Source organism: Ranitomeya imitator, chromosome 6, assembly GCF_032444005.1.
Source record: "Ranitomeya imitator isolate aRanImi1 chromosome 6, aRanImi1.pri, whole genome shotgun sequence".
In the NCBI taxonomy this organism is placed as follows: domain Eukaryota; kingdom Metazoa; phylum Chordata; class Amphibia; order Anura; family Dendrobatidae; genus Ranitomeya; species Ranitomeya imitator.
In genome coordinates this window covers 174,294,502-174,309,280 of record NC_091287.1, presented here as the reverse complement: position 1 = coordinate 174,309,280, position 14,779 = coordinate 174,294,502, and the positions used below count along the sequence as shown (strand labels likewise).

The following is a 14,779-nucleotide window of genomic DNA, read 5'->3' as shown; positions in this document are numbered from 1 at the left end:
ACAAGCCAGGTTTGGCACACCAATATAGGGAGTCCATACTGGTGTGTCAGACCTGGCATGTCACTCTCCATAAGGAGAAAACTTACCCCGTAGGGTAGGAAAGCCGCTTAAGTACACGTATAGTGTGAAGTTTTGTGGCACACGTCAAAGAAGACAAGATATAATTAAGGGAAAATATATCCAAATAGTAGCATACCATTGTAATCTTAATATACACCTGAAAATATTCCTGAAAGGTATTTAAAACAGTTATGTAGGCAGCATTTCACAGTATAGATATACAGTACATCAGGGTGGACTGACTTGTATGTATGGCAGGTGTTTTACCATTAAATTGAACGCATAGACCGAAGTAACTTAATAGGGCTTTTATTACTTTCAAAGTCTGGTTTAACAGTCTTCCTTATGCTTATACTCACAGTAAGTCCACATCTCAGCCCTTCCTTGAACACATCATTATTTGAAACACTTATTGAAAAAGTAGGCGATGTTTATACATTCACTGCAGAAGTTGATTTTGTTCCAAAATGTTTCCACTGTCCCATCAGTACCAAGAACGTTTACTGTAATGTATGAGCAGCATAAACATGAACACTTGCACCTGACTGGTAAGAATGAACATACAGCATCAAGACGACACAGCAGGTCAAGGTTTCTGGGATAACAGCACTCCATCACTGCGCAGAGGAGCTGCTCCAAGTCACAGACATTATTGGCATACAGAACATTCCATGCCAACTCTTCACCTTGCGTTACATATTCATGACGTAAGCACTTCATTTCAAATCTCTATCCAATGTGACGGAATAACCCGAAGTTTTTACTTGTATCTCCAAAAAAGGAAGGCATGCTTTTCAAGAGTATTAGCCTCCGTTAATGTCATTAGATTCTTCTTACAAATATATATTTTTGTTATTTACCATAAAATACATATTTATGCGTACAGTATTTGTACTGCTATGCATAGTGATCTCCAGTTTAAATCAGCGTTAAATATATCCAGTTCAATTGGTAGAGTATGTTCACGTGGCAGATCTAGTGCAGAAAATCTATCCTCAATGGTAGAGATTAGAAATGTGCAGACCCCATTGGGTTTGTATTTTACTGTACTTGTTAATACATTTAAAAAAATAAAAAAATGGAAAGGGGTCCCCCGTTATTTACATAATCTGCAGCAGGAAAGCTGATGGCTGGGGGCTGATGTTAATATTCTGGCAAAGAGACAATATTAATAAAGTTTCCCATACTATTATTATTAGCTCAAAGCTGTATACTTATCCTTTCCGGGTTACTAAAATGGGAGAACCCCCCAAAAAAATTACGCAGGGTCCTCCTATGTTTAATAACCTGCAGAGGCTAGGCAGACAGTTATGGGTTGATGTTAATAGCCTAGGAAGGGACCATAGATACTGCCCAGTATGCAAAAGCCAATGTCTCCTGTAACAGAATTAAAATAATAAACAGCACTATTCCTCACCTGTCCGCAAATTAGACAATAACCCATTTGTTCCACAACACGTCAAGTTCTGCTACATCTAGATGGCAGGCTGCATTGTTGCATGCGGATATACAGCCTGCCATCCAGCAGAGACATTGAGCTGCGTGTACATCTCGTGGTGAACTCCTATGACCTGACTGACATCCCAGTGAGCATGAGAAAGTTCTTACGCTCATGTTGCCAACAGAAAGGTCATGGGAGCTCACAGCCAATCTCAATTCAACTCACGGACATCAGCACAAGCCCTGTTACACCTTTTTTCGTGGTGACATCAGTCAGGTCATAGGAGTTCACTGTGAGATACTGAGCAGCTGTAGCACACGCTGCTCATTGTCTCCGCTGGATTGCAGGCTGTATAGTCACATCATGCAACAAGGCAGCCTGCCATCTAGATATTGCAGAGCTAGACCCGTCACGGGACAAATGGGTTATTATCTTTTCGGTGGACAGATAAGGAAAATTGTGGTTTATTAATTTAATTCTGTTACAGGAGACCATGACTTTCAAAGACTGGGCGATGACTCCTTCATTAAGGAGTTTGTGTAATTCTTTCAATTAAAGGACTTTATTCTGGGTGTGTTTTTATTTACAATATAACTATAGGATCAGTAATGGATAGATGTCTTAAAGACGCCTCTCCCTTCCTAAGCAGTGACCTTGATGTCACCGAACAATGCAAAGGTGACATCAATGACACAAATATGAATCCCGCTTGCCACTGCCACTGCCACTGCCACAGTGAAAGAGGGAAGAACGGGCAAAGTGCCAGAATTGGTGCATCTAGTAGATTCACCTTTTCTGGTGTAGCTGCAGGCTGCTATTGTTAGGCTTGGGGGGATATCCAGGGCCCCTTACCAGCCTGAGAATACCAGCCCTCAGCTGTCTGCTTTAGCTTGGCCGGTTGGAAAAAATGGGGGGACCCCACACAGTATTTTAACCCCTTTAGTGACGGGGCCAAATTTTTAAAATCTGACCAGTGTCCCTTTATGTGGTAATAACTCTGGAATCCTTTTTTTTTAATAAAAAATGTAAAAAAAATGCAGTTTTCAAGCTTTGAATGATTATGCATTTAATCCAGATAGTAATAACACAGAAAAACATTAATAAATAACATTTCCCACATGTCTACTTTACATCAACTCCATTTGTAGAATGTTATTTTATTTTGTTAGTGCAGTGCCCCAGAGACCTGGTCGTTGCAGTATGGCACTCTGCCGCTAAGGAGAGTGGCGGTACGTCTGATGGCACTAAGGAGTTCTCCTGACCAGGTATCACCAGAACACATTACACTTCACACTCCAGCCACTAGGGGGAGAAAAAGGCTTTATATATTGGGCCACTCCTCACACTGGTAAAACTAGGGGCTGGGGAGGAAGTTAGTCAGAGCTGACTGGGTTGGATTCAGGCAACATCCCATGGCAGGGGGTGTTGCAGGGAGAATGCACAGGGGGCCCCTGTCAGGCGTGGGAACCTGGCAGGTGCCTAGCGAACAGAACAGAACGTTACGGAACCGTGCCTGCACACCCTGGGGCGGTATCCTAAGATAGAGACACGAAGGGAAGGATATTGTGGAACCGTGTAAACGAGATCAAGCACAAAGGAGAGCCAGTAAGAGTCGTGCCGAGAGAGAGAGAGAGGCAACATCTTACTGAGGCGCGTAGTCGGTGGCCGGAACACCGTAGGAGTAACTGACTTCAGGCCTTACTTCAAACTCCGCCGGACAGTTAATTATAGGTTGGCTGTCTACCTTAAATTTCCTAAGAAGACATAGGGGGCAACATTGGGAGAGGGGCGTCTCTAGGGTCCCGGAAGACCTCCAAGCCTTCCCATCATACGGGTGCGTCCTAGCCAAAATATACCTGGGGGACGAGAAACTAGTAACATCTGGAACTAAAGAGAACGAGAGAGAGCTGTAGAGAACGAACGAACAAGAACAGCAGTTGTGAGGACTATTCCAAATGCTCAGCAGGGTAGGACTACAACACACAGGCGCTAGTGGTAGGCAACGATTTCCATCTGTGAAGGAAACTCTGGATGTGCCCATCGGACCGGCCGGTCTCTCAGAGCCCTGTTAAACGTACTCTGGATTGAGGATCCTGAAGCCTTCAGTAAAGAGGTAAAGAGACTGCAACCTTGTGTCCTCATTATTGACTGCACCTCACACCATTACCATCCATCTTACTGGGAAGCACTGGGGACATACTTCACCTGTGGGAAGGTATACCATCCAGCTGCCATTCCATCACCCCAGTGGACCCCATAGCAGCGTTGGTCACCCTGACCGAACACCACAGGTGGCGTCACGAACCCCTGACAGACTGCTTTACTACTTTCATTGAACGCCTCTTAGCAGGGTCGCAGACCGGGTCTAGCCACCGTGGCAGCCTCAGAACCGAACCAGAGAGGCCCGGTACCGAAACGCGTGGCCCGGTGTCTGGGGGCGATCCAACTTGGCGTCACGAACAGGATCGTACTTAAGCCTGAGAAGCAGGTCATGTGTGCCTTGGAACTGTGATTGAAACATGTTGGACTGTGATTTATTGCAAGGACTGTGTATTGCTATTGCCGCAAGATTCCCGCCAGAACTGCCGCCATTATAGCGCCACGAGGAGTGCAAGAGAAGAAGAAGAGCGTGGAAGTGGGCGTGAGTAAGCTGGAGAGCGCGAAAGATAATGGCCGCCCAGTCTAAGTATTTCTGTACCTTGAGGACGTGTCCGTCAGCAGCTGAGATCCGCCTCCTGATCCTCAGTGGAGGGCGGAGACAAAGAAAATGAAACCGCCCATGAAGGAGAGAGTGGGAAAAGGACAAGGAGGGAGAAGAAGTGAAACACGTGGGAGACGCCATGGTTGGCCGACCGGAATCGGAGCATGGGGTCGGAGCAGAGGACTCCCCCAGCTACCCAGAGAGATACCGCAGCCAAGCGTCGCCTGTGAGCCCCGACTTCCTGCAGGCCGGAGAGGACGAGCTCAGTGATCGACTCCGGTGGACGCAGCTGAGCACTGAGGCCGGGTGGAAGGAGATCGTCACCGGGGGCCTCACCAGACGTCTGTCGGCAGCCTCGTCTGGTCCGGAGCAAGAAAGAAGTTCCAGCGCTCTGAAGCCAGAAAGCAAGGCCATGCCAAAAAGCGAGATACTACAAACAGAGATGATGACGCCACAGCGCAAGGCCCCGCAGTCAGCGTTCCAGATCTCAGCGGAGACGGAGCAGGCCTGCACCGGAGGGACCGCATCTGAAGCAGGTATGAAGAACGATCCTGCCCCAGTGGCAGAAGACCTACTGATAAGCTCCGTAGCAGCGCCACCTGCTGCCATGACTAAGATGAACTCTGAACTGATGAATCCTGATACTACTACCACAGTGGGCATTATTGCCGCCACTGAACCTACTACCAAAATTGACATTCGAACACAGATTATACCTGAAGAACCGATTAGTGACATTGATACCGCATTGGATGAGAAAAGAGATATGCAAAGCCATAAGGCCCCCATCTGAAGTGAGGGAGCCCCTTATGTGGCACCTGGTAGCCGCCAGTATCCAGCTGGGCTACTCCGACCGGTGCTACCCCCTGAGTTACAGCACTAAACCTTGGAGAACCGAGAATGTATATAGTTAACTGTTTCCTGCTGTTGCTGCTTTTTTAAACCCGACCAGGGTTAACTCCTAGGGATCCCTTTGTTTACCCGGGATCCCTAATGTTTTCTATTTCTTTTCTACATTTGCACAAGTTCATCATTGTTTAAAAGACTGCCAGATCATGGACGGTGAATGAATCCAAAACTGTTTGTATATAGTTTGCACCTTCTTAAAGGTGCTCCCTACTGGTTTTACAAGCAAAAGAAGACTTTGCGAAGACATGACGCAGAAGGTCTTGCTTGCAGTGCACTTGCAGACAGAGAGAGAATTTGCACTAGAGACTTGGGTCCCTCTTAAAGGGAATGTTTACACGATGGCCTTAATAAAAGTTGAAACGTTAATAATGTTGAAAAAATTTAGAAAGTTTGATAATGTTGATAGAGACTGAGGACAGGAAAGCTTGAAAGTGAACCCGTAGGGGTTAGAGAGAGTCCTCCTGAGAACTGTAGAAAGATGGTCGGTACAATGACAATAGGCTCAGCCAAGGAGCTAGGCGGTCCTGCATTGGGGAAGTTAGAACGGAAAGAAAGTTGAGTTATTTATATAGCATTTTATGGTAGGCCTTTAGTGGGTTCAGCGTATACACCCTTAAAGGAAAAGTTAACTTATTGTTCAAAAGTTTGCACTTAGTAGAATACCCGGCTGGGTACTGAGAGTTATTTATAGTCAAAGTGTTATTTAAAAGTATTTAATCCTGTTTTCTTGTTTGTAACGTTCAAGTGTCCTTGAACCTTTTCTATTTACTTGTTCTAAGCATTTCAAAAATTTTGTATGTCTTTTGCTGCATTATATTGTTGTTCTTCTTCCCAGTCCAGGAGTACTGGATTTAACCGGGGGGAGAGTGCAGCGCCCCAGAGACCTGGTCGTTGCAGTATGGCACTCTGCCGCTAAGGAGAGTGGCGGTACGTCTGATGGCACTAAGGAGTTCTCCTGACCAGGTATCACCAGAACACATTACACTTCACACTCCGGCCACTAGGGGGAGGAAAAGGCTTTATTTATTGGGCCACTCCTCACACTGGTAAAACTAGGGGCTGGGGAGGAAGTTAGTCAGAGCTGACTGGGTTGGATTCAGGCAACATCCCATGGCAGGGGGTGTTGCAGGGAGAATACACAGGGGGGTCTCTGTCAGGCGTGGGAACCTGGCAGGTGCCTAGCGAACAGAACAGAACGTTATGGAACCGCGCCTGCACACCCTGCGGCGGTATCCTAAGAAAGAGACACGAAGGGAAGGATATTGTGGAACCGTGTAAACGAGATCAAGCACAAAGGAGAGCCAGTAAGAGTCGTGCCGAGAGAGAGAGGCAACATCTTACTGAGGCGCGTAGTCGGTGGCCGGAACACCGTAGGAGTAACTGACTTCAGGCTTACTTCAAACTCCGCCGGACAGTTAATTATAGGTTGGCTGTCTACCTTAAATTTCCTAAGAAGACATAGGGGGCAACATTGGGAGAGGGGCGTCTCTAGGGTCCTGGAAGACCTCCAAGCCTTCCCGTCATACGGGTGCGTCCTAGCCAAAATATACCTGGGGGATGAGAAACTAGTAACATCTGGAACTAAAGAGAACGAGAGAGAGCTGTAGAGAACGAACGAACGAGAACAGCAGTTGTGAGGACTATTCCAAATGCTCAGCAGGGTAGGACTACAACACACAGGCGCTAGTGGTAGGCAATGATTTCCATCTGTGAAGGAAACTCTGGATGTGCCCATCGGACCGGCCGGTCTCTCAGAGCCCTGTTAAACGTACTCTGGATTGAGGATCCTGAAGCCTTCAGTAAAGAGGTAAAGAGACTGCAACCTTGTGTCCTCATTATTGACTGCACCTCACACTATTACCATCCATCTTACTGGGAAGCCCTGGGGACATACTTCACCTGTGGGAAGGTATACCATCCAGCTGCCATTCCATCACCCCAGTGGACCCCATAGCAGCGTCGGTCACCCTGACCGAACACCACAGGTGGCGTCACGAACCCCTGACAGACTGCTTTACTACTTTCATTGGACGCCCCTTAGCAGGGTCGCGGACAGGGTCTAGCCACCGTGACAGCCTCAGAACCGAACCAGAGAGGCCCGGTACCGAGAACGCGTGGCCCTGTGTCTGGGGGCAATCCATTATCATTTTAGGAGGTTAATAATGTAGCACTAATTTTTTATTTTGTTCAAGGACATTTACAAAACTTATTTTTTTGAAGGACCTATACAAGTTTGAAGTGACTTTTGGGGTCCTAAATATTGGAAAACCTCCAAAAGTGATACCATTTTAAAAACAGCACCCCCCGACATATTGAAAACTGCTGTCAGGTAGTTTATTAACCCTTCAGATGATGTTAGGGAATGAATGCAATGAGACATGACAGGAATGAAAACATATTTTTACCACTTAAATGTCTCTGACTCCTGAACAGGCCGCTGTAGCCGGCAGACTCTAAAGCCGCTATTTGGCCGTGAATTGCCATGGCAAACATCAGAACCACACAATCATGATCCCAGGGTGCCGAAGGGGTTAAAGAAGAAACCCCCACACTCTGTTAACCATTTATATGATGCAGTCACTATTGACAGCAGCATCTAAGGGGTTAAACAGATATTAGCGATGCCAATACCGGTCGTGGCTAATGCAGCAAGTTGTCAGCTACAATGTACAGCCGACAACTGCTGGATTGTCACCTGTATGGGGACACTATTCTCTTATATCTCAGGTCAGTAAAAAAGATGTATTGATGGTCATTAAGGGGTTAAAAATGTTATTTAAATAATTTAAAAATACAGCGTGGGGACACCTTTATTCTTGATAACCAGACTTGCTGAAGCTGACAGGTGAGGGTTGCAGCCCGCAGCTTTCAGTTTTGTCTTGCAGGTAATGAAAAACACAGGGAAACCCACATCATTCTTACTAAATTTATTTATTTATAGTGCAGGCGACGGCTGATGAATACTCCTATGAGCCTCCGCTTGCTCTTGATGTTAACAGTTGAATACAACTCTCATTTATGACACAGGGATGCCATCCATGTATCATCAGTGTGTGACACGTAGTTACCTTGAGTCGCGGTGATGCGCCCTCTGCTGGATGTCCTCATATGAACTCGAGCCTGGGAACTTTTCAGAATATTTTCCCACGCTCGAGTTCATTTCAGGACATCCAGCAGAGGCCGCATCTCCGCGACTCGAGGTAACTACAGGTCATTCCACTGCATTCCATTCATTCCCCAGGTTTTTACAGCCAGGAGCACAGCTGCATTAGCAGAGCTCCTGGGTGTAAAATGATTTAACACCTTCAGATGGATTTACAGCGTGGGACAAGACTGAACGACGGAAGGTATGGAATATTGTTGTTTGTTTTTTTAACTTGGTTTCAGGTGACAAGGATCTTCAGGTGGATTAAGAGTATAATGAAATATTAAAACACTCTGTGTCTTTATTTCATTAAAATACTTTGTAATAATATGTGTGTGTTTTTTTAACTGGCATTACCAGAGGACCAGTTAGTGTCTCTGGGGTTGCACGTTGGTGACAACATACACTGCAGCGGCATGGCACATTGTGGCGTTATAGGACTGATAGAGCTGGAAGTCCCAGAAAGAAAAAGGCTAAAAAAGATGCATGCAACCAGAGAAGGCTAAAAGAAGAAGTGTGTAGGATTGGGAGACTGGTTACATAGATGGTGGGACTGGTGAGTGGTAAGGTCAATATTATTAATAGTTTTTAATCTTTTGCCAGCCCTCTGTGGTTCAGCTGGCCATCATATTACTGTATTTGCACGGAGCAAATTGTAAACAATCCGTGTTCTGGAGAATGCAAATTTTTGCTAAGTTCGAGGATAATTCAATTCTACTTGAATAAATTTGCTCATCACTACTGAAAGGTGCTATTTCTGCAATATAAGAAATCATATACAATTCAGCTAAACATCTACAATATGGGAACATTTCCTGTAGTTAGTTTTATTTCGGCAACATTTGAACATGCCCCTAAGGGCTCGGTCATACTCGCAAGTAGCCAGCTTAACTTATATGAGTGCTATCCAATGTTTTATAGGATAGCACTCCAATGTTATACTATGGAGCAGTGCTGACTAGTGCCTATTTTTTCAAGCCGAGTCGGCATGAGAGGAAAAATCTTTGTAAGTTGAGATTAGCAGCGTATATCGGAAGGCGCTCACTCTTACAAGTCTATGGGTGTGTGAAAGACATCAGACTGCACTCGGTTGTCATCGAAGTGCAGTACGATGTACGCCGACTCACAGAATGGGAAAGATGGAGAAATGAAGTTCTCCATCTTTTCTGCACCTGTGATCTGATTCTCGCATGCGAGAGAATTGCATAACACTGCACTGACACTCAGTTCACGCTCGCAGCAGTGTTTGCGCCAAGGGTCATTTGTATGTAGCATCCGATTCTCTCTCATGAAAGAATCATCGGATGCTACACGGCAGTGTGATCGAGCCCTTAAAATTTTTATCCAAGCTGGAAATCGAAAAACAATCCACAATGATTATATGACCATTCCTACAAGATTTCCATTAACCATGAGATCTATTTGATAATGTAATCTCACCAAATGTTCATTTTAATTTCAGGATTAGACAGGCATTCTGACATGGATTTCCACAGTAACTATAGCATCCTCATCATGTCTTGTCCTCATCTAGATTATTATTCTTATTTAGACTAAAAGATGTATTTAGAGCAATAGTGTGCTGTCTAAGCATTTCAGCCAATCACTTGCCATACCTGCTGGCATCATTGTGGAGGCTAGTTATTGGCTGCAGTGGATACATGTATGCACACATGTCATTGATGAACAAAAGTGTACAAAGAATGTTAAGGGCCACTGGAGCATCCGTGCTAAGTCAGCAAGGATTTAACATGCCAGTAATAGTATTTATTTTTAGAATCTTTCCTGCAATAAGTTTACATTTTTAAACTTTCAGACAACCCCTCTTTTAATAGAAATCCATTTTATAAGGGTAGATTCAGTGAAGTACGGTATGTAAAAAAATAGTTCAGTTTCATTAATAAAAGTGTGACAACTTTTTTTTCACTTGTCTTCCGTGTGCAATCCATGTGCAGTTTGTATTCAATCCGCTTTCCTTTCACAGCAGCTATTAATCATTTTCAAGACCATTTACAGCCATTGCTATGTCCCAAAATTGCAATTTATCCATTTAAATTGGATGCTATACTGTGTCACCGCATGGCATCCATTTGTTATGCACCCATAGACTTGAATTGGTCAGTCACATCTGACACACGGAAGAGACTAGTGAATGCTGAAGATTTTTTCACAAACCGATTCAGTTAATGAAAAAAATCTTCTTTGGCACTGCCCCACTGAATAACATTGGTCCAGGTACTGTCCGTTTTTACCATTGACAGCACATGGACCAAAAATACGGTTGTGTGAACGAGCCCGAGAAGGGAACAGCCATAAGACTAACTTTTTGAATGCGATTTTAGTAGAATACGAGCACCATTTCCTATTCTTCGTCTGACAGGCATCTAGATTGACGAAATCTAGGCTGTCACAAACGGCACCTAAATTCCGCTACCCCCGCTTATTATCGTTGAAAAATTCTATTTTGCTGACTTGATAACAGAATTGCTTTAAATCGTAAAGGAAGTCATTCCAACAATAACAAAATACCAACTGTTGAAAATGTAATACCGTGAAAATTTGGTGAAAATTATTAGAAGGGGAAATATTTTAGAAACCATGCATGTGATACGGTATCAACCTGCGACACATTCAATGAATGAGATTAGCTGTATAGATTCCTAGCGTAAAGCAAGATCTTTGGCACAGTCAAGTCATAGATACAGGGTCAGGTTCAGAACAAGTCTAGAATTTTTCATATTAGCTGTCACCCTTTCTATTGACTGTTCTTAGAGTAATAATATGTTGGGTCATTACTGGTCCCTCGTCTAAAGACAAATTATAAATACCTTTGATTCTTGGCTACTTGTGGAAGCTGGAGAGTGAGGCTGTTCAGCGCTTCCAAGTTCATCATCCTTTTCCACGCTGTCTCCCATGGTGCTGCTTGGAGGAATCATTCTCTCTACGATGCGCCGGCTATTAACTATGTCACCTTTAATTAAAGAGAAATAAGTAGCATCTTATTGACCTCTTTCTGCTACTGTTTTTCTCCTATGTGCACGTCCTCATGATTAGCTAAATGTGAATTCTTGGTTTTTTATCATCCTGCAGATTTCCTTATATTAATATCCAGGCTGTATGTCCCTTCTTCCAGCCAAGTTGTGCTTTGACTAGAATTGCTTTTGTAGGGCTGCGCTGCGTGTGGATGAATTGTGTTCTCCCTTTATAGTAAAAAAGCCTGGAGGTATGGGACATGGAAGTGTGGCTGTCAGCCCTGGTGATCAGGATAGAAGTGAGCTGAAGCAGAAAGCCTGGGCTGCTTACACATGATCCATGAGAAGGAGGAGCTCGCTTCCAGACGGCTTAGGGTAGCTTGTATAGGCATGTGCTACTGCCGTTTTACTACTGCACAAGGAATACACATGGAATGGACTAGCAGATGGCAAAAAGGCATTTATTATAATATTGGTTAAGCATTAGAAGCTATAAAGAAAAAAAACTTTGCGAGCCCAAAGGGAGAAATCACACAACCAGCAAAAAACTGACACATGTATTCTGCAAAACAATTGAAACGATACTAAGGGAAATTAATGCAATGCATTGGCAATAGGAGATTTTGTTTCAGTCACTTTTTTGTATTTCATTACTTACAGCAGGTTTCTGTAACTTTTGGAATCTTTAAAATTTTGTTTAGCAGTTACCCATAAAATAGGCGAGGCTTTGATAGTATGCATAAAAACAAATTTCAGACTCATGTTTATCATTGCAAAAAGCAAAGCACTGGATAAACCTTGTCAAACCGATAGATTTATGCTAATTGCATCAATTATGGATATTATATACTGCTAATGTCTGCATAGTTTCCTTTAGTAGGACGGCAGCAGCTTTGACTTTTGGCTTCTATGTTGGGCAGGCTATATTACAGAAGCTTAGATTTTCTAGGTAAGGCTGGTTTCACATTTGCTCTGTGTGCGCAGCGTTTGATCTGCATAGATCTGCATGCGTCATGCGCACATATATTTAACATTGGGTATGCAGGGACATGTGTTTGCATGCGTTCGCTTACGGATGCGTATGTATGGGTCGTTTTGTGGTCTGCGGCGGAGTCTGGTGAATGCAACATGTTGCATTTTTTGAGGCGTTAAATATGCGCTGCCATACGCATGCGGATGAGTGTGGAAGAAATGTGTCAAAACAACGCATTACTGTCTATGGAAACGCATTGGTATGCAAGGACATGCGTACGCTTTCGTTCGATAAGCATGTGTACTCACTTCTGTCGGTCTTGCAGTATTCCTCATAAAAGATGTCCTCCAGTGAAGAGCATACCTCCCAGAGCGGACAGGAGACTGATGAAGTGAGCACATTTGCTACTGATTGGTAAGTATTGACTGTCAATATGATATGTGCTAAAATCATGTATTTTTTTTACAGAACAGTTCCAGTGCTGCAGAGCAAGAGCAGACTCAGGCCCAAGTTCAGGTGGAAATACGGTGGGTAAGTATTCTTGACTGATTTTGTTTTGTTTTTTCTTTACAACTATATTAATGTGTTTCTTTGATTTCTAGGTTCCACATTGTGAAGCCACCATTGACAACGACCTCCTAATAACATTGGTGCAAGAGCGAGCTCCGTTGTGCGACACCCGGGGTCAGCGGCACTCGGACACTGTGGTCATTCGGCGTCAATGGGATGAAGTGGCCAGATCACTGTTGGATGATTTTGACCATGCCACACCACAAATGAAAACCAAAGCAAAATACCTTCACATAAGGCCAAGTACTGATAAAAGTATAAATATCTTTATTGAGAAATCTCTGTAGTTAAAAACAAGGCAGATATCACAAGTACAAGAGACCAAGCGGTGGGACACCCACGACAACGTCCATAAAACAGACAAAATAAAATATAAATAATTTATACAATACATGTTCACAGTATTTGCCACCATGTGTACACAAAGGCTCATATAAAGTGCAAAGTGACTGATGAATAATACAGGTCCTTCTCAAAAAATTAGCATATAGTGTTAAAATTCATTATTTACCATAATGTAATGATTACAATTAAACTTTCATATATTATAGATTCATTATCCACCAACTGAAATTTGTCACGTCTTTTATTGTTTTAATACTGATGATTTTGGCATACAACTCCTGATAACCCAAAAAACCTGTCTCAATAAATTAGCATATTTCACCCATCCAATCAAATAAAAGTGTTTTTTAATAACAAACAAAAAAACCAACAAATAATAATGTTCAGTTATGCACTCAATACTTGGTCGGGAATCCTTTGGCAGAAATGACTGCTTCAATGCGGCGTGGCATGGAGGCAATCAGCCTGTGACACTGCTGAGATGTTATGGAGGCCCAGGATGCTTCAATAGCGGCCTTAAGCTCATCCAGAGTGTTGGGTCTTGCGTCTCTCAACTTTCTCTTCACAATATCCCACAGATTCTCTATGGGGTTCAGGTCAGGAGAGTTGGCAAGCCAATTGAGCACAGTAATACCATGGTCAGTAAACCATTTACCAGTGGTTTTGGCACTGTGAGCAGGTGCCAGGTCGTGCTGAAAAATGAAATCTTCATCTCCATAAAGCATTTCAGCCGATGGAAGCATGAAGTGCTCCAAAATCTCCTGATAGCTAGCTGCATTGACCCTGCCCTTGATGAAACACAGTGGACCAACACCAGCAGCTGACATGGCACCCCACACCATCACTGACTGTGGGTACTTGACACTGGACTTCAGGCATTTTGGCATTTCCTTCTCCCCAGTCTTCCTCCAGACTCTGGCACCTTGATTTCCGAATGACATGCAAAATTTGCTTTCATCAGAAAAAAGTACTTGGGACCACTTAGCAACAGTCCAGTGCTGCTTCTCTGTAGCTCAAAAGTGGCTTTACCTGGGTAATGCGGCACCTGTAGCCCATTTCCTGCACACGCCTGTGCACGGTGGCTCTGGATGTTTCCACACCAGACTCAGTCCACTGCTTCCTCAGGTTCCCCAAGGTCTGGAATCGGTCCTTCTCCACAATCTTCCTCAGGGTCCGGTCTCCTCTTCTCGTTGTACAGCGTTTTCTGCCACATTGTTTCCTTCCAACAGACTTACCATTGAGGTGCCTTGATACAGCACTCTGGGAACAGCCTATTTGTTGAGAAATTTCTTTCTGGGTCTTACCCTCTTGCTTGAGGGTGTCAATGATGGCCTTCTTGACATCTGTCAGGTCGCTAGTCTTACCCATGATGGGGGTTTTGAGTAATGAACCAGGCAGGGAGTTTATAAAAGCCTCAGGTATCTTTTGCATGTGTTTAGAGTTAATTAGTTGATTCAGAAGATTAGGGTAATAGGTCGTTTAGAGAACCTTTTCTTGATATGCTAATTTATTGAGACAGGTTTTTTGGGTTATCAGGAGTTGTATGCCAAAATCATCAGTATTAAAACAATAAAAGACCTGACAAATTTCAGTTGGTGGATAATGAATCTATAATATACGAAAGTTTAATTGTAATCATTACATTATGGTAAATAATGATATT

The 14,779-nt window shown here is 43.8% G+C and overlaps 1 protein-coding gene across 1 annotated transcript in view; it reads right to left on the bottom strand.

The window, feature by feature from the left end:
• Window positions 1–11,578, bottom strand: part of STAC (SH3 and cysteine rich domain) — a 550,486-nt gene extending 538,908 nt beyond the window's left edge. The window contains exon 1 of the mRNA XM_069730312.1: window positions 11,085–11,578. Within this exon, the coding sequence (XP_069586413.1) occupies window positions 11,085–11,192 (108 nt within the window). The 5' untranslated portion in view covers window positions 11,193–11,578. The remainder of the gene's footprint in view (window positions 1–11,084) is intronic.
• Window positions 11,579–14,779: the final 3,201 nt, after the last annotated feature.